This window comes from Piliocolobus tephrosceles, chromosome 20 (assembly GCF_002776525.5).
Source record: "Piliocolobus tephrosceles isolate RC106 chromosome 20, ASM277652v3, whole genome shotgun sequence".
NCBI lineage: Eukaryota > Metazoa > Chordata > Mammalia > Primates > Cercopithecidae > Piliocolobus > Piliocolobus tephrosceles.
Genome location: NC_045453.1, coordinates 56,377,444 through 56,405,218, shown reverse-complemented (window position 1 = coordinate 56,405,218; position 27,775 = coordinate 56,377,444). Strand labels below are relative to the sequence as shown.

General features: G+C 44.2%; 1 protein-coding gene across 18 annotated transcripts in view; it reads left to right on the top strand.

Annotated features, from left to right (window-relative positions):
* The window catches only part of SHLD1 (shieldin complex subunit 1), a 91,861-nt gene that overhangs the window by 19,105 nt on the left and 44,981 nt on the right, over positions 1-27,775 (top strand). For 14 of the 18 annotated variants that reach the window (XM_023217881.2, XM_023217883.2, XM_023217880.2 and 11 more), the window contains one exon: positions 4,067-4,248. In XM_023217881.2, the coding sequence (XP_023073649.2) occupies positions 4,067-4,248 (182 nt within the window). Of the gene's footprint in view, positions 1-4,066; positions 4,249-4,336; positions 4,662-19,120; positions 19,191-24,180; positions 24,412-27,775 lie in introns of those variants that run through there. The other 4 variants (XM_023217893.2, XM_023217894.2, XM_023217896.2 and 1 more) reach the window with 4 other exon arrangements.

Genomic DNA, 27,775 nt, shown 5'->3' with positions numbered 1-27,775 from the left:
CTTCTTCTTCTTCTTCTTCTTCTTCTTCTTCTTCTTCTTCTTCTTCTATCTTCTCCTCCTCCTCCTCCTCCTCCTCCTCCTCCTTCTTCTTCCTTCTTCTTCTTCTTCTTCTTTTTTTTTTTTTTTGGTAAAACACGGGTCTCACTCTCGCTTGGGCTGGAGTGCATTGGCACAATCACAGCTTACTGCAGCCTTGACCTCCCAGGCTCAAGTGATCCTCCCAACTCTGCCTCCTGAGTAGCTGGGACTACAGGCACATGCCACCATACTTGGCTAATTTTTAAATTTTTTTGTAAAAATGGGGTCTTCCTATGTTGCCCAGGCTGGTCTTCAACTCCTGGGCTCAAGCGATGCTTCTGCCTTGGCCTCCCAAAGTGCTGGAATTACAGGCGTGAGCCACTGTGCCCAGCCTTATCAAATATTCTTGTAGGCCTTGAATTGTGGTGCTGTGTAGTATTTCACTGAGAGAGTGCTCTCTGATTGAACCCTTCCCTTTTCAGACATGCAGTTTATTTTCCAGCTGAAATTATTAATGTTTCTTTTCTGCTGAGAGCATTTCTTTCTCATCATGAAGAAAATGGTAAACAAATACTGAATTAAAGACCATCAATAGCAGGGAAAAGTACAGCAGTCCTGCCTTACCCTTGAGGTGCACTACGGACCCCCCAGGGGATGCCTGAAATGGCAGATGGTACTGAACCCAGTATGTACTATGTTTTTTCCTATGCGTACATACATACCTATGATAAAGGTTAATTTATAAATTAGGCACAATAGGAGATGAACAGCAAAACTATAATAAAATAGAACAACTATTAGAATATACTGTAACATAAGTTATGTGAATGTGGTCTCTGTCTCTCAAAATATCTTATTGTACTATATTCACCCTTCTTTCTGTGGTGATGTGAGATGATGAAATGCCTACATGACCGGGCATGGTGGCTCACACCTGTAATCCCAGCACTTTGGGAGGCTGAGACGGGTGGATCCTCTGAGGTCAGGGGTTCGAGACCAGCCTGACCAACATGGCAAAAGTCCGTCTCTACTAAAACTACAAAAATTAGCCAGGCATGGTGGCGCATGCCTGTAATCCCAGCTACTTGGGAGGCTGAGGAAGGACAATTGCTTGAACCTGGGAGGTGGAGGTTGTAGTGAGCCAAGATTGCACCATTGCACACTCCAGCCTGGGCAACAAGTGAAACTCCGTCTCAAAAAAAAAAAAAAAAAAAAAGAAAATACCTATGTGATGAGATGAAGGGAGGTGAATGGCGCAGGCACTGTGATGTAGTGTTCGCCTACTGAGGTTACATCAGAAGGAGGATCCTCTGCTTCAGGCAATCCTGGATCATTGAGCCATGAAGATCTCCATGCTTGGGGATCCTTGATAGTGTTTTTTGCTGAAAACTTTTGGAAGAACATTGTAATCAGAGGTTGTTGCCTTTCTTTGTAACTCATAAAAGTGTTGCTGCGAAGTTGTAGACTATCTGTGATCATACAGGTGATTTTAATGCTGCGTTCCATCTGAGGATCATATGCCATAATTTTATGTTTTAATGTCTGTGCAGTTTGAAACACTTCAGCAAATTTTAGTAATGTCCACGTGGCTGGTTCTGCTTTAGTTTCTTCTTCTTCGTCTTCCTCTTCCTCTATAGAGGACATGACAAGTTCTTCCAGTTCCTCATTTGTTAGCACTTCTCAATGGCCTTCAGTATGTCCTTCTACTTCATCAAGCATATCAGCAAATCCTTCTCCATCAACTTGTCTTGTTGCATGGATGATTTTCCCAATTTCTCTATCAATTTCAGGGAAGGCTTTAAAATCATTCACAACTTCCACTCCATCAGTCCTTCCAGCAGGCATTTAGTTTGTGGTTTAATTCATCCATTGCAACTTTGATGAGTGCTATTGCATCAGCAATAGTGAATGATTTCCAGCACTACATTATTTCCAGTTTACGATCTGCATCAATTGCTGATTGAATGTGATCAAATACCAGGCAGATGTATGTGGCCTTGGGAAAATGAATGATGTCCTAGTCAAGTGGCTGAAGAAAAAGGTTGTATTTGCAGATAAAAATACAACCTCAGCATTTTTGTGTTCATGGCAAACAGATTCAGGATGGCTGGGTACATTATCTATTATTAATGGGTCCTTAAATTCCAACCTTCCTCTTTCAAATATTTTTTTCACTTCTGGGAACCATTGATGCATTGGCGGAACCGTTCTATAAACAAGACAGCTGTCACCCATACTTTCTGATTATATGACAGGAACACAAGCATAAATAATTTTTGGTTTTGCTTTTGAGGGCACATGGGTTCTTTGCTCTGTACACCATGCTTGGTTTTATCATATGCCCTGCAGCGTTGCCACACAGTACTAGAGTTAATCTGTCTTTCCATGCTTTATGCCCTGGTGCTTCCTTTGCACTTTTATGAATTTAGGTTCTGTTGGTCATCTTCTTCCAGAAGAGGCCAGTCTTGTTGCAATTGAAGACTTGCTGTGTATGGTATCTTTTCTCCTTAATCTACTTCTTCAAGTCTGCCGAAAATGTGGCAGCAGCTTCTTCACTGGCAAATGCAACCTCTTTAGTAGTTTTTATGCTTTTCAGTCCAAACCTATTCTTGAATCTGTATAACTGTCCCTTACTTGTGGTAAATGGCTTTTGGTGTCACTTGTTTCAGGGGATCCTTGCTGATGTCTTTGTGTAGGCTCCGTGCTTTCTGGTACAACACATTGCTGTCAGAACACCTTTCTGTTCATGTCTTCTACCCACAAATGTAATGCCTTTTCCATCTTAACTAAGCACTTATGTACTGTGGCCATAACTCCATAACCTTTTTTTTTTTTTTTTTTTTTTTGAGACAGAGTCTTGCTCTGTAGCCCAGGCTAGTGTGCAGTGGTGTGATCTTGGCTCACTGCAACCTCCGTGTGGCTGTAACTTTTGCAGTTTGAGGTGTGTCATCAAGACTGGCATGAATTGTTTTTTTCCTTCTTCACAATTTCATGGATAGAAGATTCTTGTTACAGTAGATCTTAGTAACCTAGGCATGTGATTTTTTTCTTTCCTTATTGAGTTGAGAACTTTTACCTTTTTTTTTTTGAGATGGAGTTTGCCCAGGCTGGAGTGCAATGGCATGGTCTCGTCTCACTACAACCTCCACTTCACGGTTTCAAGGGATTCTCTTGCCTCTGACTCCCAAGTAGCTGGGATTACAGGTGCCCACGACCACGCCTGGCTAATTTTTGTATTTTTAGTAGAGACAGGTTTCACCATGTTGGCTAGGCTGGTCTTGAACTCCTGACTTCAGGTGATCCACCCGCCTCAGCCTCCCAAAGTGCTGGGATTACAGGTGTGAGCCAGTGCACTCAGTCAACTTTTACCTTTTTGCCTAAAGAAAGTACTTTGTGGCCTATCTTTGGCATATCCGACTTGCTGGCATCACTACTCTTGTGTTTTGGAGCCATTAGTAAGTAAAATAAGAGTTACTTGAACACAAGCACTGTGATGCCACAACCGTCAATCTCATAACTGAGAAGGCTACTGAATGACTAAGGAGCAGGTTCAGTATAGTTCAGATACACTGGACAGAGGGGTGATTAATGTCCCAGGTGGGATGGAGTAGGACAGCACGCGATTTCATCACAATACTCAGAATGGTGCACATTTGGAAACTTATCAATTGTTTGTTTCTGGAGTTTTCCATGTAATATTTTTGAACCATGGTTGAGTGAGATTAACTGAAACTGCAGAGAGCAAAATCACACATGAGGGGGGACTACTGTAAATCATTCTGATTTCACTGTTGTTTGACCTTTAAAATTTTTGGGGTGGGTATGGTGGCTCACACCCATAATCCCATCACTTTGGGAGGTGAGGTGGAAGGATTGCTTAAGCTCAGGAGTTCAAGACCAGCCTGGGCAACTTAGTGAGACCTGATCTCTACAAAAATAAAAATGAAAATAAAAAAAAACAAGTAAAATTCTTCAAGCTCTGTCTCCAATGAAGGATCCTGCTATGTGGTGCCTTTTGTATTGAATTGTTTTATTTTTTCCATGGCAGGACTATGGCAGCCAGGGACGCCACTTCAGGCAGCTTGTCAGAGGAGAGCAGTGCTTTGGACCTGCCATCAGTGTGTGACATAAGAGATTATGTCCTGCAGAGACCCAGCCAAGAAGCCAACAGCGAGGCTTTTAGTTCTTTGGAATTCCATTCTCTTCCTTGTTCTTCTGATGTGGATCCAGGTAATAAGCAGAGTTTAAAACAAACGAACTTAAAAACAACCAGCAGCTATACGGGTGTGTGATAGTTTGTTTCTCTCTCTTCCAATAGCAGATCTCTGAGAAGGCTTCATTGTCTTAGGCAGAAAAACATCTTACCTAAGCAAAGCTGTCAGGAGGAACTTCAAAGGACAGCTTCCCTGGCACAGCAATGACAAGGAGCTGTTTCCTGGAGTCTTTTTGTTATTGTTGCTGTTAATCTCAGGTCCCTTTCTAATCTCCCTCAAAATGAATTCAGAAGCAGGGGAATATTTGGTTCAACAGAGAGTGGAATTGTTTTTTTTTCTTTTGTTCTTTTAAAACTCAGAAAATAGCAATGTGGGCCTGTTATATGTAATGAGTAGTAAAAATAGAGACTTTAGCATTCCTTGTATGAAGTATACTTTGGATTTAAGTAACAACCTTTCTACAAGGTTTCCTGACTAGATTGCCGAAACGTCTATTATTTAAGCTGATGCTAATTCCCTGATGTAGGTAGTGACTGTCTTTAGTAACTGTAAAGCCCTCTCTTTCATATTAATTACCTGATCTGAGTCCGGAGGTCCACAGACCTGGATTTATTTATTTATTCATTTATTTCTTGTTAGTTTTGGTTAATCCCCTGGGTTTATCACACAGACCTGGATTTGAAGTTCAGCTCTGCCACTGACTGGCTGTGTGACCTGGGGCGTGCCCCTTAACCCCTCTGAGCTCCAGCATCGTCTACAAAATGGTGATCAGAATGCTTGCTCCACCCAGTCAGGTTTAAGTTAAGATAAACCTGCAAAGCACTTAGCATGGTTTTTCTGCCATTATGGGTGCTCAGTCGATGTTGTTGTTGTTAATATTAAGAAATCCATATGGCCAGGCATGGTGGCTCATGCCTGTAATCCTAATACTTTGGAAGGCTAGACAGGTGGATCACCTAAGGTCAGGAGTTCAAGACTACCTTGGCCAACATGGCGAAACCCTGTCTCTACTGAAAATACAAAAATTAGCCAGGTGTGGTGGTGGGCGCCTGTAATCCCAGCTACTCAGGAGGCTGATGCAGGAGAATCACTTGAACCCGGAAGGCGGAGGTTGCAGTGAGCTGAGATCGCTCCACTTCACTCCAGTCTGGGTGAAAGAGTGAAACCCTGTCTCAAAACAAAAAACAAACAACAACAACAACAAAAAAATCCAAATATATATTTTTAGAAAGAACTCATTGTGGGTACTAAGGAAATGTAGGCTTTAATGATGATGAATTCAGTGATGACTATCGGTGGGATGTGTAACTGTCATTGCCTTCAAGAATTCTATGGAGAAATATGTTTAAACTCCTTTGGGATTCTCTTCTGATTTTCAGGACATAGAGTAATCAGGATCAGTAAGTCTCCTGTTTAATTTAGTACCTGACTGTGTTAGTTTGTTCTCACACTGCTATAAAGAGATACCTGAGACTGGGTAATTTATAGAGAAAAGAGGTTTAATTGGCTCACAGTTCTGCAGGCTGTACAGGAAGCATAGCAGCACCTACTGGGCATCAATCAGGGTGGAAGGTGAAGGGGAAGCTGGCACCTCACATGGCTGGAGCAGGAGGAAGAAAGCGGGGGAAGGTGCTACACACTTTTAAACAACCAGATTTCATGAGAACTCAGCACCAAGGGGGTGGTGCTATAAACCATTTAGGATGAACTGCCCCATGAACCAATCACCTCCCACCAGGCCCCACCTCCAACACTGGGGATGACAATTCCACATGACATTTGGGCAGGGACACAAATCCAAACCATATCACTGACCAAGAATTAGATAGTTCTTTATCCTTTTCCTTTCTAGACTTAACATCTTAGTTCCTTTGACCTTCCCTTTTTTCCCTGCCATCCTGCTGCCTCTATGTGACTTTCCGTCCCTAAAACGGATTTTTTCATCATCCCTGGGTAGCAACAGCATTTCTTAGAATGAGTGAATGGAGGCAGTTGAACAGAACTTTGTTTATGTATTTATTTATTTATTTAGAGAAAAGATCTCGCTCTGTGCCTAGGTTGGAGTACCGTGGCACCATCACAGCTCACTGCAGCCTTAAACTCCTGAGCTGAAGCTATCCTCCTGCCTCAGCCTCTCAAGTAGTTGGGATTACAGGCTCACATCACCATACCTGGCTTTTTTTTTTTTTTTTTTAATTTTAAAAAATTTTTTGTAGTGACAGGCAAGTCTACAAACTTTGTAGCTTTGTTGCCCAGGCAAGTCTCAAACTCTTGGCCTCAAGTGATCCTCCCACCATGGCCTCCCAAAATGCTGGGATAATGGGAGTGAGCCACCATACCCAGTTTGAACAGAACTTTAGAAGTATTAGCATATTGAAATACTTCGAGACAATGGCTCTATTCCCTTAGGGAACTCAGTGTGGACTAAGTTTTTATTTTTTATTTCCTGTTAGTTGACTAACCTGTAGAAAAGCAACTGTTATTAATTGGAATTAGTTGACAGCTCTGAAAATAAGGAGCATGTTGAAATATTTATGTAGGGGTGTTTGTTAAAAATATGGATATTCTATGCCAAAAAGGTTGTTTGGGGAACCCATGTCTAAACATGAGAAGGGGTACTCAAACGCTAAGACAGCCATTTTACACGGTATTAGTGGCGGTCGTGCTGGATTAGACAGTCTGGTTGGAACTCTGGTTCTGCTTCTTCCCCTGGTTTGACTTTGGGCGAGCCACTTAGCCTCTCTGTACCTAGCTCCTCATTTGTAAAATGGGGATAACAGCACCTCCTTGTTGGGGAGGCCATAAGGTCATAAAGTTGTACAATGTAGTGCATGAGGCACAGTGTGTGGCATGGAGGGGACTCTCAGGAGATCCAATTCCTCATCAGCTGGGGTGCTCAGCACACTGCAGTACTGTCTGGTCAGTCAGCTCAGGCTTTTTTCTTTTTTTTCTGAGATGGAGCCTCTCTGTGTCACCCAGGCTAGAGCACATTGGCGTGATCTCGGCTCACTGCAACCTCTGCCTCCCAGGTTCAGGCGATTCTCCTGCCTCAGCCTCCCAAGTAGCTGGAATTACAGGTGAGCACAACCACACCTGGCTAATTTTTGTGGTTTTAGTAGAGCTGGGGTTTCACCATGTTGGCCAGGCTGGTCTCGAACTCCTGACCTAAAGTGATCCACCTGCCGTGGCCTCCCAGAGTGCTGGGATTACAGGCATGAGCCACTGTGCCCAGCCAACTCAGGCTTTTATCACAGATACCATACACTGGGTGACTTCTCACAGCTCTAGAGGCTGAAAAGTCTAAGGTCAAGGTGCCAGCAGATTTGGTGTCCGGTGCTGTCCCCATTCTTGATTTGTAGACAGCCACTGTCTTCCTGTGTTCCTCACATGGCCTAGAGAGAGATCCTCTTTCTCAGGTGTCTTATAAGGGCACTAATGCCATCATAAGGCTTCCACCCTCAAAACTTAATTACCTCTGGCCAGGCACAGTGGCTCATGCCTGTAATCCCAGCACTTTGGGAGGCCAAGGCGGGTGGATCACCTGAGGTCAGGAGTTCTAGACCAGCCTGGCCAACATGGTAAAACCACGTCTCTAACACAAATACAAAAATTAGCCGGGCATGGTAGCAGGTGCCTATAATCCCAGCTACTCAGGGGGCTGAGGCAGGAGAATCGCTTGAACCCGGGAGGCAGAGGTTGCAGTGAGCCAAGATCGCGCCATTGCGCTCCAGCCTGGGGGACAAGAGTGAGACTTTTTCTCAATAAACAAATAAACAAACAAACTCCACAAAAATTAGCTGGGCATGGTGGCATGTGCCTGTAATCCCAGTTACTAGGGAGACTGAGACATGAGAACTTCTTGAACCCAGGAAGCGGAGGTTGCAGTGAGCTGAGATTGCACCACTGCACTCAAGCCTGGCGACAGAGTGAGACCCTGTCTCAAAAACCAATAATAATTGGCTGGGTGCAGTGGCTCATGCCTGTAATCCCAGCACTTTAGGAGGCCAAGGCAGATGGATCACCTGAGGTCAGGAGTTCGAGACCAGCCTGGCCAACATGGTGAAACCCTGCCTCTAATAAAATTACAAAAATTAGCTGGGTATGGTGGTGGGTGCCTATAATCCCAGCTACTCGGAGGGCTGAGGCAGGAGAATCACTTGAACCCAGGAGGTAGAGGTTGTAGTGAGCCAAGATGGCGCCATTGCACTCCAGCCTGGGCAACAGAGCAAGATGCCGTCTCAATAATAATAATAATAATAATAAATAAATAAACATAAAAAAACACATTGGTTTACTCATCCTACCCCATGGAAGGCTCTGGATGTGATTATTGTTCTCTGTATACTCGACACTGCAGTGTTTTAGGGCACATTAATAGTGATCACTCCCATTTATTGAGCATTTACTACTTGTCAGGTTTTATATTGTCAGGCTCCATGCTAAATATTTCACAAACATTATCACTTTTTTTTTTTTTCATTTTGACACGGAGTCTCACTCTGTCGCCCAGACTGGAGTGCAGTGGCATGATCTCGGCTCACTACAACCTCCACCTCCTGGTTCAAGCAATTCTCCTGCCTCAGCCTCCCGAGTAGCGGGGATTACAGGTGTGCACCACCATGCCCGGCTAATTTTTATATTTTTAGTAGAGATGGGGTTTCACCATGTTGGCCAGGCTGATCTTGAACTCTTGACCTCAAGTGATCCACCTGCCTCAGCCTCCTGAAGTGCTGGGATTACAGGCGTGAGCCACCACGCCTGGCCTAAACATCACCACTTTTAATTCTTATCACAAACCTGAGAAGTGGAAATCATTCCCATTTTATAAGTGAGGAAATAAACTTGGAAAAGTTAGGAAACTTTCCTAGTGTCACTTAGCAAATGACAGAGCTGGCTGAATCCAAAGGAAATGTTTCAACTCAATATTTTTTTCTTTTTCAAGGTATGATCTTGCTTTGTTGCCCAGGCTGAAGTGCAGTATTGTGGCCCGCTGGGCTCAAGCAATCTTGCCTTCTCAGTGTCTGAAGTAGTTAAGACTATAGGTGTGCATTATCCTAACTAATTTAAAAACAAGTTTTTTTTTGTTTTTTTTGTTTAGAGATGGGGTCTGACTATGTTGCCCAGGCTAGTCTTGAACTCCTGGGCCCCAAGTGATCCTCCCGCCTCAACCTCTCAGTGTTGGTATTACAGGCATGAGCCACCACACCTAGCTAAAATCACATTTTATTGGAAAAAAAGAAAACTTTTTCTAACCTGGGAAGTGACCAAGAGGATGATACCACTGAGAAAAGGAACTGCTGCAAATAAATTTAGGCTAGTTTTGTTAGCTTGATAGAACAAACATTTTGGAGAGTTGGAGGGAGTTTTACAGAGAAATATTAACTTTTTGATACTATTTTATTGAAACTTAAACATTTTTAAACAATTTTTGTTTTGCTGTGCACTCTGCCATTCTATAGGACTTTTATATGTTGTGTCACAATAACCACTAGGTTTGTTTTTAAAAAGGACCAGGGCTGTGAGCGGTGTGACTCACACCTGTTGTCTGGCATGTTATGAGGCTGAGGCAGGAGGATCCCCTTTTTTTTTCTTTTTGAGGCAGAGTCTTGCTCTGTTGCCCAGGCTGGAGTGCAGTGGTACAATCTCAGCTCACTGCAAGCTCCGCCTCCTGGGTTCACGCCATTCTCCTGCCTCAGCCTCCCGAGTAGCTGGGACTACAGGCGTCCGCCACCACGCCCGGCTAATTTTTTGTATTTTTAGTAGAGACGGGGTTTCACTGTGGTAGCCAGGATGGTCTCGATCTCCTGACCTCGTGATCCGCCTGCCTCGGCCTCCCAGCCATGCCTCTTGTTCATAGGTAGCTGTAGTTACGGGTTCTCTCCCCATGGTCCTTCAGCAGGCTCTTGCCGACATTTTAATCTAATTCTGATAACTCTGGATTTATTGCTTGCTCAGAGACATGCCCACCTTTACACTAATCTCTACTGGGGTACTGCTGGCTAGCATTCTCGCTCTGATTCTTAACACCTCCAGTTCCCAAGCCAGTCTGATGTTCTTGGATTGCTTACTTGCTGTTATGTGTCGTAAGGACGTTGATCTTCCACAGATTGGTAAATATAGCCAAGGTTTCCAGCTGGAGGGTCATTCAGGGTGACTCAGCATTGGTCTCTGCCCATCCTGGTATTTACTCAGTGAGGCACACACTGTTGGCTACCTTCATGTAGCTTGTGCTCGGCTCAAAATAGAGTTGACTATCTCAAGAATGGCAGAGTATGGCAGGTTGCTTACAGCTGAATGGGGGTCTAAGGGTGAACTTGGGACCTGGCTTCCCCAGCCACTGGGTGAAATAGAGCCAAGCTTTGATCATTAGGATTCATTAACTTGGTATAGTTTTTATAATTTCTGGTTTGTTTTTGTTTTTGTTTTTTTTTTTTTTTTTTTGAGACAGAGTCTTGCTCTGTCACCCAGGGTGGAGTACAGTGGTACAATCTCAGCTCACTGCAAGCTCTGCTTCCCAGACTCAAGCGATTCTCATGCCTCAGCCTCCCTAGTAGCTGGAATTACAGGTGTGCACCACTATGCCCAGCTAATTTTTGTATTTTTAGTGGAGACAAGATTTTGCCATGTTGGCCAGGCTGGTCTCAAACTCCTGGCCTCAAATGATCTGCCCACCTCAGCCTCCCAAAGTGCTGAATTACAGGTGCGAGCCACTGCACCTGGCTTGACCGTAAGAGTTCAGTCATATCATCTGTTGTCAAACTCTTCAGTCAAAATCCAGACACACAGTTGGGAAGGCATTGGGGTTCACAATGGAGGAGGAGTGGTGTAGTCTTCTGGTGGCACAGCACAGCCCAGCAACAGGCACACTGGAGAGAATACCCAGAAATCCAGGCAGGTGGCAGGCAGTGTGCAGGTGGCTTCTCAGTGGGTAGCAAGGTCCCAGCTTCCAGGTTGGAGTCAGCATCACAGTTCTAACCCCTGGAAGAGTAGTAGGCCAAGGAAGGGTGACCTTAGATTCAGGATGCAACAAGGACCACTGCAAAACCCAGTTACAAGAACATGGGCCCAGCTTAAGCTTAACCTGGGTACAGGATTCCCCATTTCACCTTGCAGCTGCCTCTGACTATGGGCCTATCCCTGCCCCACTTTTCCCAGCCAGGAGTTTCGAAGGGGCTGCCTGCCTTCCTCCTTCTCACTTCTTCGTCTCAGGATTGTTCCTCATTCCCAGGCACATGGCCTCTACCTCCATTCCCCTCTGGTCTAAGCCTGCCCTTACTCAGATGCCAGTGATCGTCCCTAGGAGCCAAACTGGATGGACACTTCTCTGTCCTTACGCTATGTGCCCAACTGCCGCATCACTGTTCATGCCCTGGAGGAACGAATTAGTAGCAAGGACATGAGACTTAAGAGCACTTTCCAGAAAACTGTTGGGTTGATAAGAATCTGAGAGTGTTAGAAAAACCTCAAAAGCCTTAGTCATTCCAGTCTGAGTATGCAAAAATGGGTAACACTAGGCTATATATATCTAATAAAGACAATCCATCTGGCCTGAAGTTCCCACCCAGCCACTCCTCATGAAATGCCGGTAAAATAAACAACTTTTCACTTAAGGGAGGTGCAGAATTATGAAATCCTCCCCTCAGCCCTTCCTCGTGAGATATGGCAGAAGACCTGCTGCTGCCAAACAGGTCTTCCTGAGGGCAGGTGCAGAGGCTTATGCCTATAATCCCAGCACTTTGGGAGGTAAAGGTGGAAGGATTGCTTGAGCCCAGGAGTTCGAGGCTACAGTGAGCTATGATCGTACCACTGCACTCTAGCCTGGGGGACAGAGTGAGACCCTCCTCTTTCTAAAGAAAGAAAAACATAGAGTGTTCCTGGAACACCTTTTCCATAACATTCTTCTGTTTAGGCCCCTTTGAGATGTCATATTACACTACTTTTGTTTTTCGACTGAGTATCGCTCTGTTGTCCCGGCTGGAGTACAGTGGCGCAATCTTGGCTCACCGCAACCTCCGCCTCCTGGGTGCAAATGATTCTCCTGCCTCCTGAGTAGCTGGGATTACAGGCACCCACCACCATGCCCAGCTGTTTTTTGTATTTTTAGTAGAGACAGGGTTTCACCATGTTGGCCGGGCTGGTCTTGAACTCCTGACCTCAAGTCGTCCATCCACCTTGGCCTCCCGAAGTGTTGGGGCTACAGGCGTGAGCTACCACACCCGGCCAATCTTACACTACTTCTTTCCTGCCAGCTCCAATCAAAAAGCTCCTCTGCCTTGTTTTTGGGACTCTGTGTAATCAGCTGCCTGGGATATTTGTTCAAAATATTTAACAACCAATACAGCAGTATTGCAATATTTCAGCAACTGGTACGGCTATACAGGTGCACATGAGCTGAATAGAGGCCCCTGCTGCTGTCCAACTGCACATTAACACAGGCCTGCCAGTCCTGTCGGGCTTGCTTTTCGGCTGAGCCAACTGTTAATGTCTTAGCTGCATCGTTCCCCTCTCTGGAATGTGCCCCCTCCTCCCTGGTCAACTCCAGTCCACTCCAGAGATGGCTGAATTGAATCCATTAATTAGTCCCAGGTACAGACTTGTTGCTGGACTTGAACACACTGCCTGTTAGATACTTGTTTTCTTTCTCCTTTGCTAATTGGCTCAAGAGAAGCATAGAGTATGCAGAATGGAAGAGCTGTTAAGAAACATGATCTTGGTTAAACCTCTCAAAAGCAAGATCACAAAGGTCACCCGAAGGCCCAATGTGTACTGCTGGAGCTTGATAAACTCTGGGTAGCTCATGTGGTGTATCTCACCTGCGCCCTCTGGAACCTTTGTCCTGGAGAGCATCCAAGGTACTTTCTAAAATAGGACAAGGAGTTTCTCTGAAGTCGTTGTTAGACATTAACAATACAGATGTAGGAAATATCAGCCCTTTCCTCAAACTTGAACTTCTGTCTAAGAGCAGTGTTGGGGAAATTGGTGGCATGTATACAGCAAATTGAATGTTAAACACAATAAGTCTTTGATGATTAAAGGCCATAGCTGGCAGGCAGCTATAAGTTTAAAATAAATAGTGATTTAATTCACCTTTAGTCTTATTCTGGGAATCTGTCAACATCCCAGTCTTCAAAGCTCATTTTATAACTTGTGTATTTAGGCATTTCATCCAAGGAATTTTATCTTTAACAGTAAAAAAAAGTTTGTTGTCTTCCTCTCTATAATTCATATTTCTTTGTAATTCTATAAAATTTTATTTCCAAAAGGAATGAATTATAAGCTCTTAGATTAAAAAACTCAAAATAAAATTTATATACTAGTTGTTGAATTCCTGATGTCTTGTGGTTATAGTTTTAAAATAGGAGTCAGGGTGTATTTTAGATATATATATAATGCGAAAGACATTTTATAGGTGCATTAAGTGATATCCAACCTAGTGGCTAATACCCAGTCACTAGACTGGACCTAAGATTCGGAGAGGAAAGGAAAGAAGGGAACAATGGTTATTGAGCCAATTCCCTGAGAAATAACTGAGGACACAATGGGGTACATTTTCTCAGATACTAACTGGATGGGCTTTATTTGGAAGGTTTGGGTGTTCTGTGTGGCAGTGCTTTTCTGCTTTTGTTGCTTCTTCCTAGATGTGGGGTTTTTTTGTTGTTGTTGTTTTTGGTTATTTTTGAGACAGAGTCTCTCTCCGTCACCCAGGCTGGAGTGCAGTGGTGAGATCTCGGCTCACTGCAACCTCCGCCTCTCAGTTTCAAGGGATTCTCCTGCCTCGGCCTCCCGAGTAGCCGGGACTACAGGAGCCCGCCACCACACCCGGCTAATTTTTGTATTTTTAATAGAGGCAAAGTTTTGCCATGTTGGCCAGGCTGGTCTCAAACCCCTGACCCCAGTTGATCCACCTGCCTTGGCCTCCCAAAGTGCTGGGATTATAGGTGAGAGCCACCAAGCCCAGCCTCCTAGATTGAGTTATGCAGATTCAGCTATCTAGACTGAATTTGCAACTCCAAAATCGGATTTTGAGCTCTTTGCATGTTGCTGTTAGAAGGCAGCAGTGAATTTTAATTGTATGGCCTGGGGTGTGAAGGATAAACCATAAGCGTATATGACTAATAGTAAGAGTTAGAGAAAGTTACAGTATGAGCTGGTGGTTCCACACAGCTCTTTAGGAACTACAAGTTTGAGATCGAGTGGGATCATGAGCTTGTGGGGCCCTGGATGCTCTACCTTATGCATCCAGGCAAGTATTCATCCAAAGAAAGGCTGCCAGGACCAGGAGGAGTTCAAAAACCACTGAATGGCCGGGTGCGGTGGCTCACACCTGTAATCCCAGCACTTTGGGAGGCCGAGGCAGGTGGATCACTTGAGGCCAGGAGTTCAAGACCAGCCTGGTTAACATGGCAAAACCCCATCTCTACTAAAAATACAAAAAAATGGCCAGATGTGGTGTTGTGAGCCTGTAATTCCAGCTACTCAGGAGGCTGAAGCAGGAAAATCGCTTGAACCCAGGAGGCAGAGGTTGCAGTGAGCCAAGATGGCGCCGGGGCACTCCAGCCTGGGCAACAAAGCGAGACTGTCCAAAAAAAAAGTAGAAAAAAAAAAAGAAAGAAAGAAAACCACTGAGCTCAGCTAATCCTCTCATTTTCTACATGGGGAATTTGAATCCCAGGATGATGAAGAAAATCACCCAAGATTGTGTAGTAACCTGGCGACTCCTATTTTCTGGGTGATCCTCTGTGCAGACTTTTCTAACTGTAACTTCTCTATCCCTTCTTTAAAAATAAAAAAGTATAGTTCTCTGTAACTTTCAATATATACTGCTAAATTATGTATCACATTAAATAGTCATTGGAGAGGATAATAATCGAATTATTTTTAAAACCTCAAGAATGTTATCTGCCACCTGTGACATCTCTCGTTGTTCCTTACTTTTAAGTTTCAAGGGCACATGCTATGGGGGACAAGACTTATTTACTTCTGTGTACTTTGCCTGCAGTCACAGTTTTAAAAAGAAATCCCAACTGAGTTGAAAAACTGGCCATGTTACTGTCTCAAGCCACACCTCCAGGGCACTTATCTGCCAAGTCCGGGTGCACAGCAGTTCATGTTCTGGCCTGATAGCCCCCCTCAAGGGCTTTTTCAAGTAAGCATTCGTCTGACTTTTTACTCAGCTGTGTCTTTTTAAAATACAAGGAAACAACTTGATTACAACCGTCAATCCCAAAGACTGTAGGTCATAAGACCCCCATTTCAAACAGACACCGTCTCTAGTTTCATTCACTGTTGTATATTTATAAGATAAAGACTATACACAAGGGAAGAGCAAAAGATGGATGGTTTTTCCATTTGTTGTGCACTTACATTTCAGGCACTGTGCTGTGCATTTTACGTATGTTGTTCTTTTGATTCTCACAGCCACACCCAGTAAGTAAATCCTATTATGATCTCCTTGTTACCCATGAGGAAACAGAGCTTCAGAGAGGCTCGTTTCTTATTGATGTTACCCACAGATTGGTGGAAAGCTGAGACTCAAACCTGGGTCAGGTTGATTGCAAAGGCGGAACTTTAAAGAAATGCAAACATCTAGGAATGATTACATACTATGCATTAAGAATTAAGCTTTAGGCCGGGCGCAGTGTCTCACACCTGTAATCCCAGCACTTTGGGAGGCTGAAGTGGGCGGATCACCTGAGGTCAGGAGTTTGAGACCAGCCTGGCCAACTCTGTGAAACCCCATCTCTACTAAAAATACAAAAATTAGCCGGACGTGGTGGTGCATGCCAATAGTCTCAGCTACTCAGGAGGCTAAGACAGGAGAATTGCTTAAACCTGGGAGACAGAGGTTGCAGCGAGCCAAGATCATGCCACTGCATTCCAGCCTGGGCAACAGAGAGAGACTCTGTCTCAGTAAAATTAAAAAAAAGGAATTAAGCTTTAAATATTTGCAGTTACTTCTTTAAGTCTGCGCTAGCATCTTTCTACTAACTCAGTATCTTCAAGCTGGCCGATATCAGTACCCTGTCAGGATGACTGTGACTCCGGGTCCCCTGGACCACCATTGTGTCCACTGTCCACTGAGCTCTCCCTTCCATTTTTCCCGTCTTCCTGTTGTGGAAGAAGCTTGAACTACCTGTGCACTAATTGGAGAGAAGGTGTTGGGGCTCAGAAAGCAATGTCCCAAAACGAAGATCTCTGCCACAGCCTCAGAAGCAGAAGTTTTCCTTTGACCTTTATCTGCCCTCTTGTATCTCAGTCTCATTCTCTACCCAAGGCCAGACATAGAAGCTAGAATTCCTCTTCCCCAAGGCAGGTCATAGAAACCAGAATCCCCTTTCTCCAAAGCCAGCCATAGAACCTAAAAATGTACTCTAATTTTTCCTCTGCGTTTCTGGGTAAAACTTTGCCGTAAAGAAATTATCTGGCTGGGTGCAGTGGCTCACCCTTGTGATCCCAGCACTTTGGGAAGCCGAGACGGGAGGTTTGCTTGAAGCCAGGAGTTCGAAACCAGCCTAGCCAACATAGCAAGACCCCGTCTCTACAAATAAAATAAATTAACTGGGCATGGTAGCATGCACCTGCAGTCCCAGGTACTTAGGAGGCTGAGGTGGGAGGATTGCTTGAGCCCAGGATGTTGGGGCTACAGTAAGCTACAGTCGTGCCACTGCACTTTAACCTGGGTGACAGAATGAGACCTCATCTCTTTTAAATTAAAAAAAAAATGAAAGAAAAATTATCTGACCTGCCTTGTTTGACTCTAGGCCATAAGACCCCCATTTCAGAGAAGGTCCTGACCCACACCCCGAAGGAAGGAGTGCTGCTCAGAGAGGCCAGGAAGAATCTGGACAGACAGGCCTTGCTGGGCTCCCCACTGAATCTATTAACATCAGATCTTTCCTTTTGTGTTCAATCATATTTCTACACTTTGATGTAGTGGGGTTGCCTTTGCCAGTGCCCCCCAGCTGCCCCAGTGAATGTGAGCAGGGGAGGGGAATCTCTGGCCCGGGAAGACAAAGAGGCTTCTTAGGCCAGATCATTTGTTGAATTGGCAGGATCCTCACATGTGTGCCTGCTGGCCACACTGCTATTTCTGCTGTTATAGAAATATGAAAGTCATATTTCTACATATGTTGCAGAAATATGAAAATCATATTTCTACAACAAAGTCCATAGTTTATTGAACCTAAGCACAAAAATGGACAATTTCCCCTGTGTCTTTGGGTTTTCATTCTGAAGCCTTCGGTGTATACACATTAAATAAATTTGTATACCTTTCTCCCATCAATCAATCTGCCTCATGTCAGTGATTTTCAACAAACCTTCAGGGGCCAAGGGCCTTGGTCCCCACAAAGGCATCGCCTTCTCAGTTAAATTTCTCACACCAGGTAGGATACAACTTCTTATGTGAAAACCCAGGGAAGAAAACAAGTCAGGAATTTTAACTCTCTTTGCTGGAATAAATGAAGCCCTTGATCACCTTTTCTACCCAGAAGAAATTTTTTCATCTGGTGCCAGAACTCTTCTTATTCTTGGCTCTTTGCCCTGAAGTTGCTGTTTGTCAGCTGAGTGGCTGCCCTTGGCCAACCTTTTAGCTCCCTGGAGTTTTTGATAGTTGGCTTTTGGTAACATGCTTGAAGTTACAAACACCCAGCTTCTTAGAACATAACTTTTAAGGATAAAGGCTTTTATGTGAATTCCTGGGTCCCCCATGTTTGACTGGCCAGGTTCAGGTTTTGCCCTCTGCCTGCAGGAGCTGCCTGCTACAGCCAGACCCTGGTGTGAGTAGAGAATAAGGATCGGACAGTGCCTAGCATATGGTAGGTGCTCAGTAAAGGCTGGTGAATGAATATATGAAAAACACATATAAGTGAAACTAGATACGGTTTAAAAATGGAGATCAAGTATTTATCACAGTGCCTTGCTCATCCATTTGTAACATTATCATAAAATTTAAAGCCGTGTGTGATCTGTGTAGGATAATATGATGACATTTCTAAGTTTAAAAGCATATATTATTATATAAGCACTGCAGGTTTGTTTAACTCTTGATTGGAAAGTCAACTAGTCTCTCTTAAAAGCCCCTGGCTTTTTTTTCCTTAAAAAGAAAACAGTAAGAGAAAAGAACAACTGTAAGGAGATATAATGGTACTGAGAATAGAATATTATTCCTACGTTTCCCCATCATGAAAAAAGCATGTTCCTAGTGAAGTTGTTTCTTTTTCTAGCAAATATTTCTGTAATAACCATGCATGGAATTACAGCTTTAAGGATACCCCTAAATTGCTTTCAAAGCTATTTTCTTAAGAAAATTGTATTCTGTATTTTAAGCATGTGAGGTTTTTTCCTTCTTAAAAATAATACAATTGAGGGGCAAATTTAAATAAATAATAATAATAATTTACTTAATAAATTATTATTTATAATTATAAAATAATTTATTTAATAAATTAAAAATAATAATTATTTAATAAATTAAATAATTTAAATACATAAATTTTAAAAAACAAGCAAATGGATATACCCCTATTTCTTCGTAGTATATTCAGTAGTTGTTTTGTCCAGAATTTTCTTTTACAAAGAACTCTTGGAAAATATTAGGGATTGTTAAATGCAGTATAAATAAGATGAGGAAATGACCCATGGACCAACACCATTTTAGAAGTAGAGTTTGAGAAAAAATTGGTTAAAATAATATTGCATGTTTTTAGCCAATAATACACAGAGAGCTGCTCTGAGCCTAGGGTGGTGCCTGGCAATTTTTTGGATCAGGCAGTGTTTGAGTCTACTGCCCTCTGGTGGCTACCTTTTATACTTTCCTGCGCCTTACTGAGAAAAAGAATTTAAACGTACCAGATTTGTGTTAAACCTTTCTCATTTATTCTTTGCAGAGTTCTGTGCCTACTTGAGCTAGAATTAAAAGTTCTCAGAGATCATTTTACTCAACTGAAATCCAAGAAGGTAATTTCTCTTAAGGTCACCACTGTTAGATGTATTCACTGCACATGCATTATATAATTTGAGATCTTTTTTCATTTATCCAGCTGGGTTGATTTCAGGCTAACATACACACGTGAATAGCGATGTCTAATTTTTTGGCTAGGCTCAGTGGCTCACGCCTGTAATCCCAGCACTTTGGGAGGCTGAGGCAGGTGGATCACTTGAGGTCAGGAGTTTGAGACCAGATTGGCCAACATGGTAAAAACCCTGTCTCTTCTAAAAATACAAAAAAAAAAAAAAAAAAAAAAAAAAGGCTGGGCATAGTGGCACGCACCTGTAATCCCAGCTACTTGGGAGGCTGAGGCATGAGATTCACTTGAACTCGGGAGGTGAATGTTGTAGTGAGCTGAGATTGAGGCACTGCACTCCAGCCTGGGAGACAGAGTGAGACTGTTTCAAAAAAAAAAAAGAAAAAGAGCCGGGCGCGGTGGCTCAAGCCTGTAATCCCAGCACTTTGGGAGGCCGAGACGGGCGGATCACGAGGTCAGGAGATCGAGACCATCCTGGCTAACACGGTGAAACCCCGTCTCTACTAAAAAATACAAAAAACTAGCCGGGCGAGGTGGCGGGCGCCTGTAGTCCCAGCTACCTGGAAGGCTGAGGCAGGAGAATGGCGTAAACCCGGGAGGCGGAGCTTGCAGTGAGCTGAGATCCGGCCACTGCACTCCAGCCTGGGCGACAGAGCCAGACTCCGTCTCAACAACAACAACAACAACAAAAAAAGCCTGACAGTATAAAAGGACCAGTTTAAAAACTATCACAGATATTCCTATTTGTCATACATTATATTTATATTTTCCTTTAAAACCCTGAGGATAGGCTGGGCGCAGTGGCTCATACCTGTAATCTCAGCACTTTCAGAGGCCAAGGTGGGTGGTTCACTTGAACTCAGGAGTTCGAGACCAGCCTGGGCAACATGACAACCCTGTGTCTACAAAAAATACCAATAAATAGCTGGGCGTGGTGGTGCGGGCCTATAGCCCCAGCTATTTTGGGGGCTAAGGCAGGATGATCACTGGAGCCCAGGTGATCAAGGCTACAGTGAGCCAAGATTGTGCCACTGCACTCCAGCCTGGGTGACAAAGTGAGACCCTATGTCAAAAAATAAATAAATAAAATAAAAATAAAACCTTGAGGATATGTATAACATTAGCTGCTTTCATGTCCTTGTTCATGAATTCCATCATCTTTATCATTTCAAGATCTGTTTCTGTTGACTATTTTTCTCCTGATTATAGGCAACATTTTCCTGCTTCTTCCCATGTCTACTAATTACGAGATGCTGGACTTAGGGATATTACATTGTAGAGTGTCTGTATTTTGCTGCCTTTTTATAAAAAGCATCAAAGTTTGTTGTAGCAGGCAGTTAAATTACTTGCTGATCAACTTGATCCTTTCAAGACTTGTTTTAAGCTCACTGGGGATATTTTCCTCTCTCTCTCTCTCTATATATATATATACACACACACACACACATATATATATATATACACACACGTATGTGTATATATATGTGTATATATGTAGAGATACATATGTGTGTGTGTGTGTGTATATATATATATATATATATTTTTTTTTTTTTAATGTTAGAGACGAGGTCTCACTGTGTTGCCCAGGCTGGTCTCAAACTTCTGGGCTCAAGTGATCCTCCCACCTTGGCCTACCAAAGTGTTGGGATTACAGGCATGAGCCACTGCATCCAGCCTAAACTCAATAGGGAGATTTTTTGAATAGCCTGTACTCTATAGCTAGTTTAGCTTGCTACCAAGGTTTAACCTTTCTGGGTCTGTACTGAATATCCCAGGTATTCAACGGTCATCTCACTCTGGCTGTCAGAACATGCATGTCTCCCAGCCCTGTGTGAGTTCTGGAAGTTGTTCGGCTCACAGCTCCCCTGGCTGTGCCTGGCATTATGACTTAGTGTTCACTGTGAAAGACTCAAAAGAATCCCTATGCTGATTTCTGGAGCTCTTTCTCTGTTTAGCTCCCTCATCTCCAGGACCCTGCTTCACAAATTCCAGGCACCTGAAACTCTGATCTCTGTCTTTTTGCTGAGGAAACTGCTGTGAGGCAGTGAGATTGCTGTGCTCTGTTTGGATTCCCCTTCCCTGCACTGTGGTCTAGAAAGTGCCTCCAGCAGAACACTGGGGGCAATTGTAGGCACATCTTGAGTCCCTTCTCTCAGTGATCAAAGTCCTATACTAACTGTGACCAGGATCTGAAAGCAGTTGTTTTTTGTCCAGTTTTCTTTTCTTTTTTCTTTTTTTTTTTTTGAGACACAACCTTGCTCTGTTGGAGTGCAGTAGAGCCATCTCAGCTCACTGCAACCTCTGCCTCCCAGGTTCAAGCAATTCTCCTGCCTCAGCCTCCCAAGTAGCTGGGATTACAGGCACCCGCCACCATGCCTGGCTCATTTTTGTGTTTTTAGTAGAGATGAGGTTTCACCATGTTGGCCAGGCTGCTCTAGAACACCTGACCTCAAGTGGTCCGCCCGTCACAGCCTCCCAAAGTGCTGGGATTACAGGCATGAGCCACTGCACCTGGCCATTTTGTCCAGTTTTCTAGCCATTTATAGCAGAAGGGCAAATTTGGTATAGTTAATTTTGCCATTGCCAGAGGCTGTTTACTTAGATTTGTCTTCTAACATTTTTCTGTAGTAAGTAAAGGCAGGGATCGTGTCCCCATTTTATAGGTTAGTTAATGCAGAGTCGCCAAGAAATAAGAGGCTTGGAATCACATGCTGGGTTGGTTGGTAGGTAGGTCATATGATCCAGGAACTCTTGGTCCTTGCAAGGAAATAGGAGGAAATGCTCAAATTGTCTCCCCAAATGGGGGCCTGGGTTGGGGTTTATAAGCATAGGGTAATGAGGTATGAATGAGGTGACTGGATTGATCTTGGAATGAGGTGATTGATTGGATGTTGTAATAAGGTGATGATGTTGGGGGTCATGATCTGACTGGATTCCACCATGGGGTGACTCCAGGGCTCAATCTGATTGGATCCTGGATCCTGCCGTGCAGCGTCCACTTCTTTTGTGTTTTGTTTTGTTTTGTTTTCTTGAGATGGAGTGTTGCTGCATCGTCCAGGCTGGAGTGCAGTGTTGTGATCTCAGCTCACTGCAACGTCTGCCTCCTGGGTTCAAGCGATTCTCAGGTCTCAGCCTCCCAAGTAGCTGGGACTACAGGTGTATGCCATTACACCCAGCTAATTTTTGTATTTTTAGTAGAAACAGGTTTCTCCATGTTGGCCACGCTGGTCTTGAACCCCTGACCTCAAGTGATGTGCCCACCTCGGCCTCCCAAAGTGCTAGGATTGCAGGTGTGAGCCACCACACCTGGCCAATGTCCACTTCTTAATTCAGTCCCACTCCTCGGTCTGAGCACTTAGGTTCCCCCTAGTGGAACTAAGCATGGTTGCATGCTTGGTTCTTCCGGGCTTGCTCAGGTTATGAGACCTGTGAGTCCGTGGCAACTGAAAAACAACTCACAACGTTGTGACATAGAAGTTGAACCAGACTGTGGTCTGGACCAGATCTGCTGTAGCCACACGCTTACCCTTATCTGTTATTTCTGATTCCAAACTTTGCTTATTAACTTTAATGTTTGCCTTTGTAATTGCTTCACTTTCATCACATGTTGCACTGTAGGAACAACATCGACTATTGTCATGTTGGCTATTGTCATATTAAAACATCAAGTAGGCCAGTCATGGTGGTTCACATCTGTAATCCCAACACTTTGGGAGACTGAGGCAGGAGGATCCTTTGAGGCCAGGAGTTTAAGACCAGCCTGGGCAACACAGCAAGACCCTATTTCTACAAAAAATAAAAAAAAAAATAGCCAGGCATGGTGGAGTACACCTTTAGTCCTAGCTACTCGGGAGGTTGAGGCAGGAGGATCGCTTGAGCCCAGGAAGCCAAGGCTGCAGTGAGTCATGATGGTGCAACTGCACTCTAGCCCGAGTGACAGAGTGAGACCCCATCTCTTAAAAACAACAACAATAAAATCATCATATAACTTGCTAAGACAGCCACACCTTTGTGTTTATGCCTAAAAAGTTACTGAGTTCTGGTGGATACATAATGAGGACTCGACAGTCTTTTTTTCTTTTCTTTTCTTTCTTTCTTTTTTTTTTTTTGAGAAGGAGTATTGCTCTGTCTCCCAGGAAGGCTGGCGTGCAGTGGTGCGATCTCAGCTCACTGCAACCTCCACCTCGCGGGTTCAAGTGATTCTCCCACCTCAGCCTCTCCAGGAGCTGGGATTACAGGCGTGCACCACCATGCCTGGCTGATTTTTCTGTTTTTAGTAGAGACAAGGTTTCACCATGTTGGTTGTCCAGGCTTGTCTCCTGACCTCAGGTGATCCGCCCACCTCAGCCTCCCAAAGTGCTGGGATTACAGGCATGAGCCACCACGCCCAGCCAGTCTTTTTAAGTGCTTCAAATATATGTCACATTCAGCTTCATGTTCCTGATGGCTCCTAGCACCATGCTACACTAATCAACATTCAACAGATACTCTGATTGACTGGTAGACCTTCAGAGATGGAAAGCAAATGCAGTGCATTTATTCAGCAAAAATTCAATGAGCAGCTGCTATGTGCTAGGCACTGTGCTGGCCCCTGGGGATGAAGTGTGAATTAAGGCAGTGTCTGCCCTCTTGAAGTTCACCACCCAGTGATAGAACCCCCAAGAAACCAGCCTCCAAGAGGTTCAGATTAAAAGAAATTCTTACACAGTGCCATTTTCACCAGGCAAACTCAGAGTTGTTTGACATGAGAAGGTTTAAAAAAGGATAGTTGTGAAAGACCAGGCAAAGTTCACAAAGTAAAGAAGGGAAAATATTATTTCAGACTGATATTAAACGATGGCTTAGCCCGCTGCCATACTGTCTCACAGGGAAAAGTTTTATTTATGTCTCCTTTGATCTTTTCTCCTTTTCGTCTCTAGGTTTGATGTACAAGCTTTAGCTTGAGCCTTTGATTTACAGTGTTCTGGAGGAAGAGACCAGGCATGACAAAGCCAACCAGGCTGTTACCTAAAAACCTGACATATTGTCCTAGATCTGGACTGTCTTAGAGCTACACAAAGAATTTCCAGCAGACTGCTCAGGAAGAGCCTGCTGGGAAGGCAGTTCCCCTAAAGTCCCATAAAATAAAGAGCTTCCCAGTCCTTCTTTGATATCCACGGTTTGCTTAAGTATTGCATGTTAGGGCGGCACCTTCTAGTCCCATGGAAAATCTTTTAATATCTGCACTTAATCAACTGAGAAAATAAAACTTTACAGATCCGTCACTGATAAATATATTAAACACAGGCTTTAAAAATTGCCTGGAAGTCTGTGACCAACATTTTTTTAGCCTGTAAAATACAGTTGTTAAAACTTATTAAGGCTGGGCGTGGTGGCTCATGCCTATAATCCCAGCACTTTGGGAGGCTGAGGTGGGCGGATCACCTGAGGTCAGGAGTTCGAGACCAGCCTGGCCAACATGGTGAAACTCCATTTCTACTAAAAATACAAAAATCAGCCGGGCGGGGTGGTGTGTGCCTATAATCCCAGCTACTCGGGAGGTTGAGGCAGGAGAATCGCTTGAACCAGGAGGCGGAGGTTGCAGTGAGCCGAGATCGCGCCACTGTACTCCAGCCTGGGTGACAGAGCATGACTCTGTCTCAAAACAAAACAAAACAGAAAACTTCATTATAGTATACTGAATATTGAGGGATAGGGAGTTTAGTTATCAGTTGGGAGTAATAACAAATTTCCGGAAAACTCAATGGCTTAAAACAACAAACATCGATCGTCTCAGAGTTTCTGAGGGTCAGAAATCCAGGAGGAGCTTAATAGGGTAGTTCTGGCTCAGGGTCTGTTAGGAGGTGGCCACCAAGTGAAACCTCCCCTGGAACTGGAAGAGCTGCTTCGGAGAAGACTGCCGCCAGACGCTTGGCTGGAGTCTTCAGCTGTTCTCCACATGGGGGTCTCCCAGGGCTGCTGAGTGTCCTTGAACTGTGGCAGTCAGCTTCCCCACAGTGAGTCGTGGGAGAGGGAGACAGCCAAGCAGAAGCGCTGGGTGTTTTGTGATCTGATCTCAGACATGATGGGCCATCACCTCTGCTGCACTCGACAGTCACACAGACCAACCATGGGACCACATGCAAGGGGCCGCCCAAGGGTGTGAGTGCCAGGAGGTGGGAGCCATCCTGGATGCTGGCTGCCTCATGGGCAACTGGCCAGGCAAAGTTCGTTAACTAAAAGTTCTTTGTGTTGGCTCAGGTGAACTAACATTTACTGGTTCAGTTGTCATTTTTTTGAGAGATTTAAAGTAAGTGCTTAGGGCCAGGCATGGTGGCTCATGCCTGTAATCTCAGCACTTTGGGAGCCCAAGGCTGGCAGATCACCTGAGGTCAGGAGTTTGACACCAGCCTGGCCAACATGGTGAAACCCCATCTCTACTAAAAATACAAAAAATTAGCCGGGCGTGGTGGCGGGTGCCTGTAGTACCAGCTACTCGGGAGGCTGGGGCAGGAGAATCACTTGAACCTGGGAGGCAAGGTTGCAGTGAACCAAGATTGCACCATTACACTCCAGCCTGGGTGACAGAGTGAGACTCCATCTCAAAAAATAATAATTAATTAAAAATAAATAAATGAATAAAGTGAGTGCTCAGAGCTGTCTTGCTTTGTGTGTGCGTGTGTGTGAGTATGTGTGTGTATCCCTAAGTCCCAGCAGTGAGACAAATTGTGTGGTTCCTTACCGTACCTGAGAAGCAGGGAGCAGCCACCAAGAGGACTGTTAGAGTGGGTGAATTGTTTATCCCTGCTTAAGGCCAGCCCCTCCACTTAATCTTCATCTCCTCTCTCCTAGTCATGGGTATCATACCCACCGTTAACCCCTCACTCCTGCATTATTGATCTTTCTCTCTTGACTGGCTCATTCTTGGCCACATACAAAGATGATGTAATAATTCCCATCTTAAAAAAAAAATCCATGACCCCAGATTCCTCTTTAGATCCTGCCCTGTTTCTCTGTTCCTTGTTATAGCAGAAGGCTGTGAAAGATGTGTCTTATTTGTCTATACTCACTCTCTCCACCTCTTCTCTTCCCGATTTATCTCCAACCCACTCCAGTCACGCTTTTGCTTTCCCTCCCCCACCCTACCCCTCACCCCCATATATACTCCACCACTGCTATTGTTATGGAACTGTGGTGTCTTCTGTCTTTCCAAATCCAGTGGTCACTTCCCAGTCCTTTGTATTTGACCAAGCAGCAGCGTTTTATACCGTTGATCCCTCCCTTCCCGGACACCTGTTCTTCCCTTGGCTCCCGGGACCCCTCTCTCAGCTTCTCCTCCTGCCCTCACTGGATGCTCTTTCTCATCCTCCTCTGCTGGCTCTTCAAGGCACTTCTTACTGACCTCAGGCCTCAGGCCTCTTCCCTCCACCCCTCTGCCTTCAGTCCCTTTTGTATTTTTTGTAGAGACAGGATTTTGGTGTATTGCCATGGTGGTCTCAAACTCCTGACCTCAAGTGATCCACCTGACTTGGCTTCCCAAAGGCATGAGTCATAGTGCCTGGTCTAGCACAGACTTTTTTTTTTTTTTTTTTTGAGATGGAGTTTTGCTGTTGTCACCCAGGCTGGAATGCAATGGCGCGACCTCGACTCACTGTAACCTCTGCCTCCCACGTTCAAGCGATTCTCCTGCCTCGGCCTTCCTAGTAGCTGGGATTACAGGTGCCCACCACCACACCTGGCTAATTTTTGTATTTTTAGTAGAGAGGGTTTCACTATGTTGGCCAGGCTGGTCTCAAACTCCTGACCTTAGGTGATCCACCCGCCTCAGCCTCCCAAAGTGCTGGGATTACAAGAATGAGCCACCGTACCCAGCCTAACATAGACTCTTGACAGATAAATTATAGAGTCAAAGTATTTGAGTCTTATGGTTCTGGGAAGATGACACCTGCTTAGCCTCCACTCAGCGGGTTGGGAGGGGCTCATCTCCCCACACCCTGAGTAACATGCACTCATTCCACAGATATGGATGTCCACTGTGTGTCCTCATTGAGGATACAGTATGAATAAAGTGTCATCTCATTTTATGTTTTTATTTTTAAAATTTTCTTTTATACTTTTTTTAGACTAATCAAGTGCAGTAGTGAGAAAGGAGGAAAGCGTCGAACAAGGAGTTCAATCTGTAGCTATGAACAATCAGTTGAGATAAGTCATTATCTTTGGACCAGCCTCATTGTTTTAATTTGCATTTATTTGCCAATGAAATGCAATATGTAAAAAATTTGTGGTAAAATATACATTGCATAAAATTGATTATATTAACCATTTTACCTATACAGTTCAGTGGTGTTAAGTACTTTCATGTTGTTGCGTAGCCATCACCATAATCCATCTCCAGAACTTTTGCACCTTCTCAGATTAAAATTCTGTTTGTACCCATTAAATACTAATTATCCATTCCCCATCCCCCAGGCCCTGGCAACCGCCATTCTACCTTGTGTCTCTGGAAGAAATGCTGCACTTTTTTTTTTTTTTTTT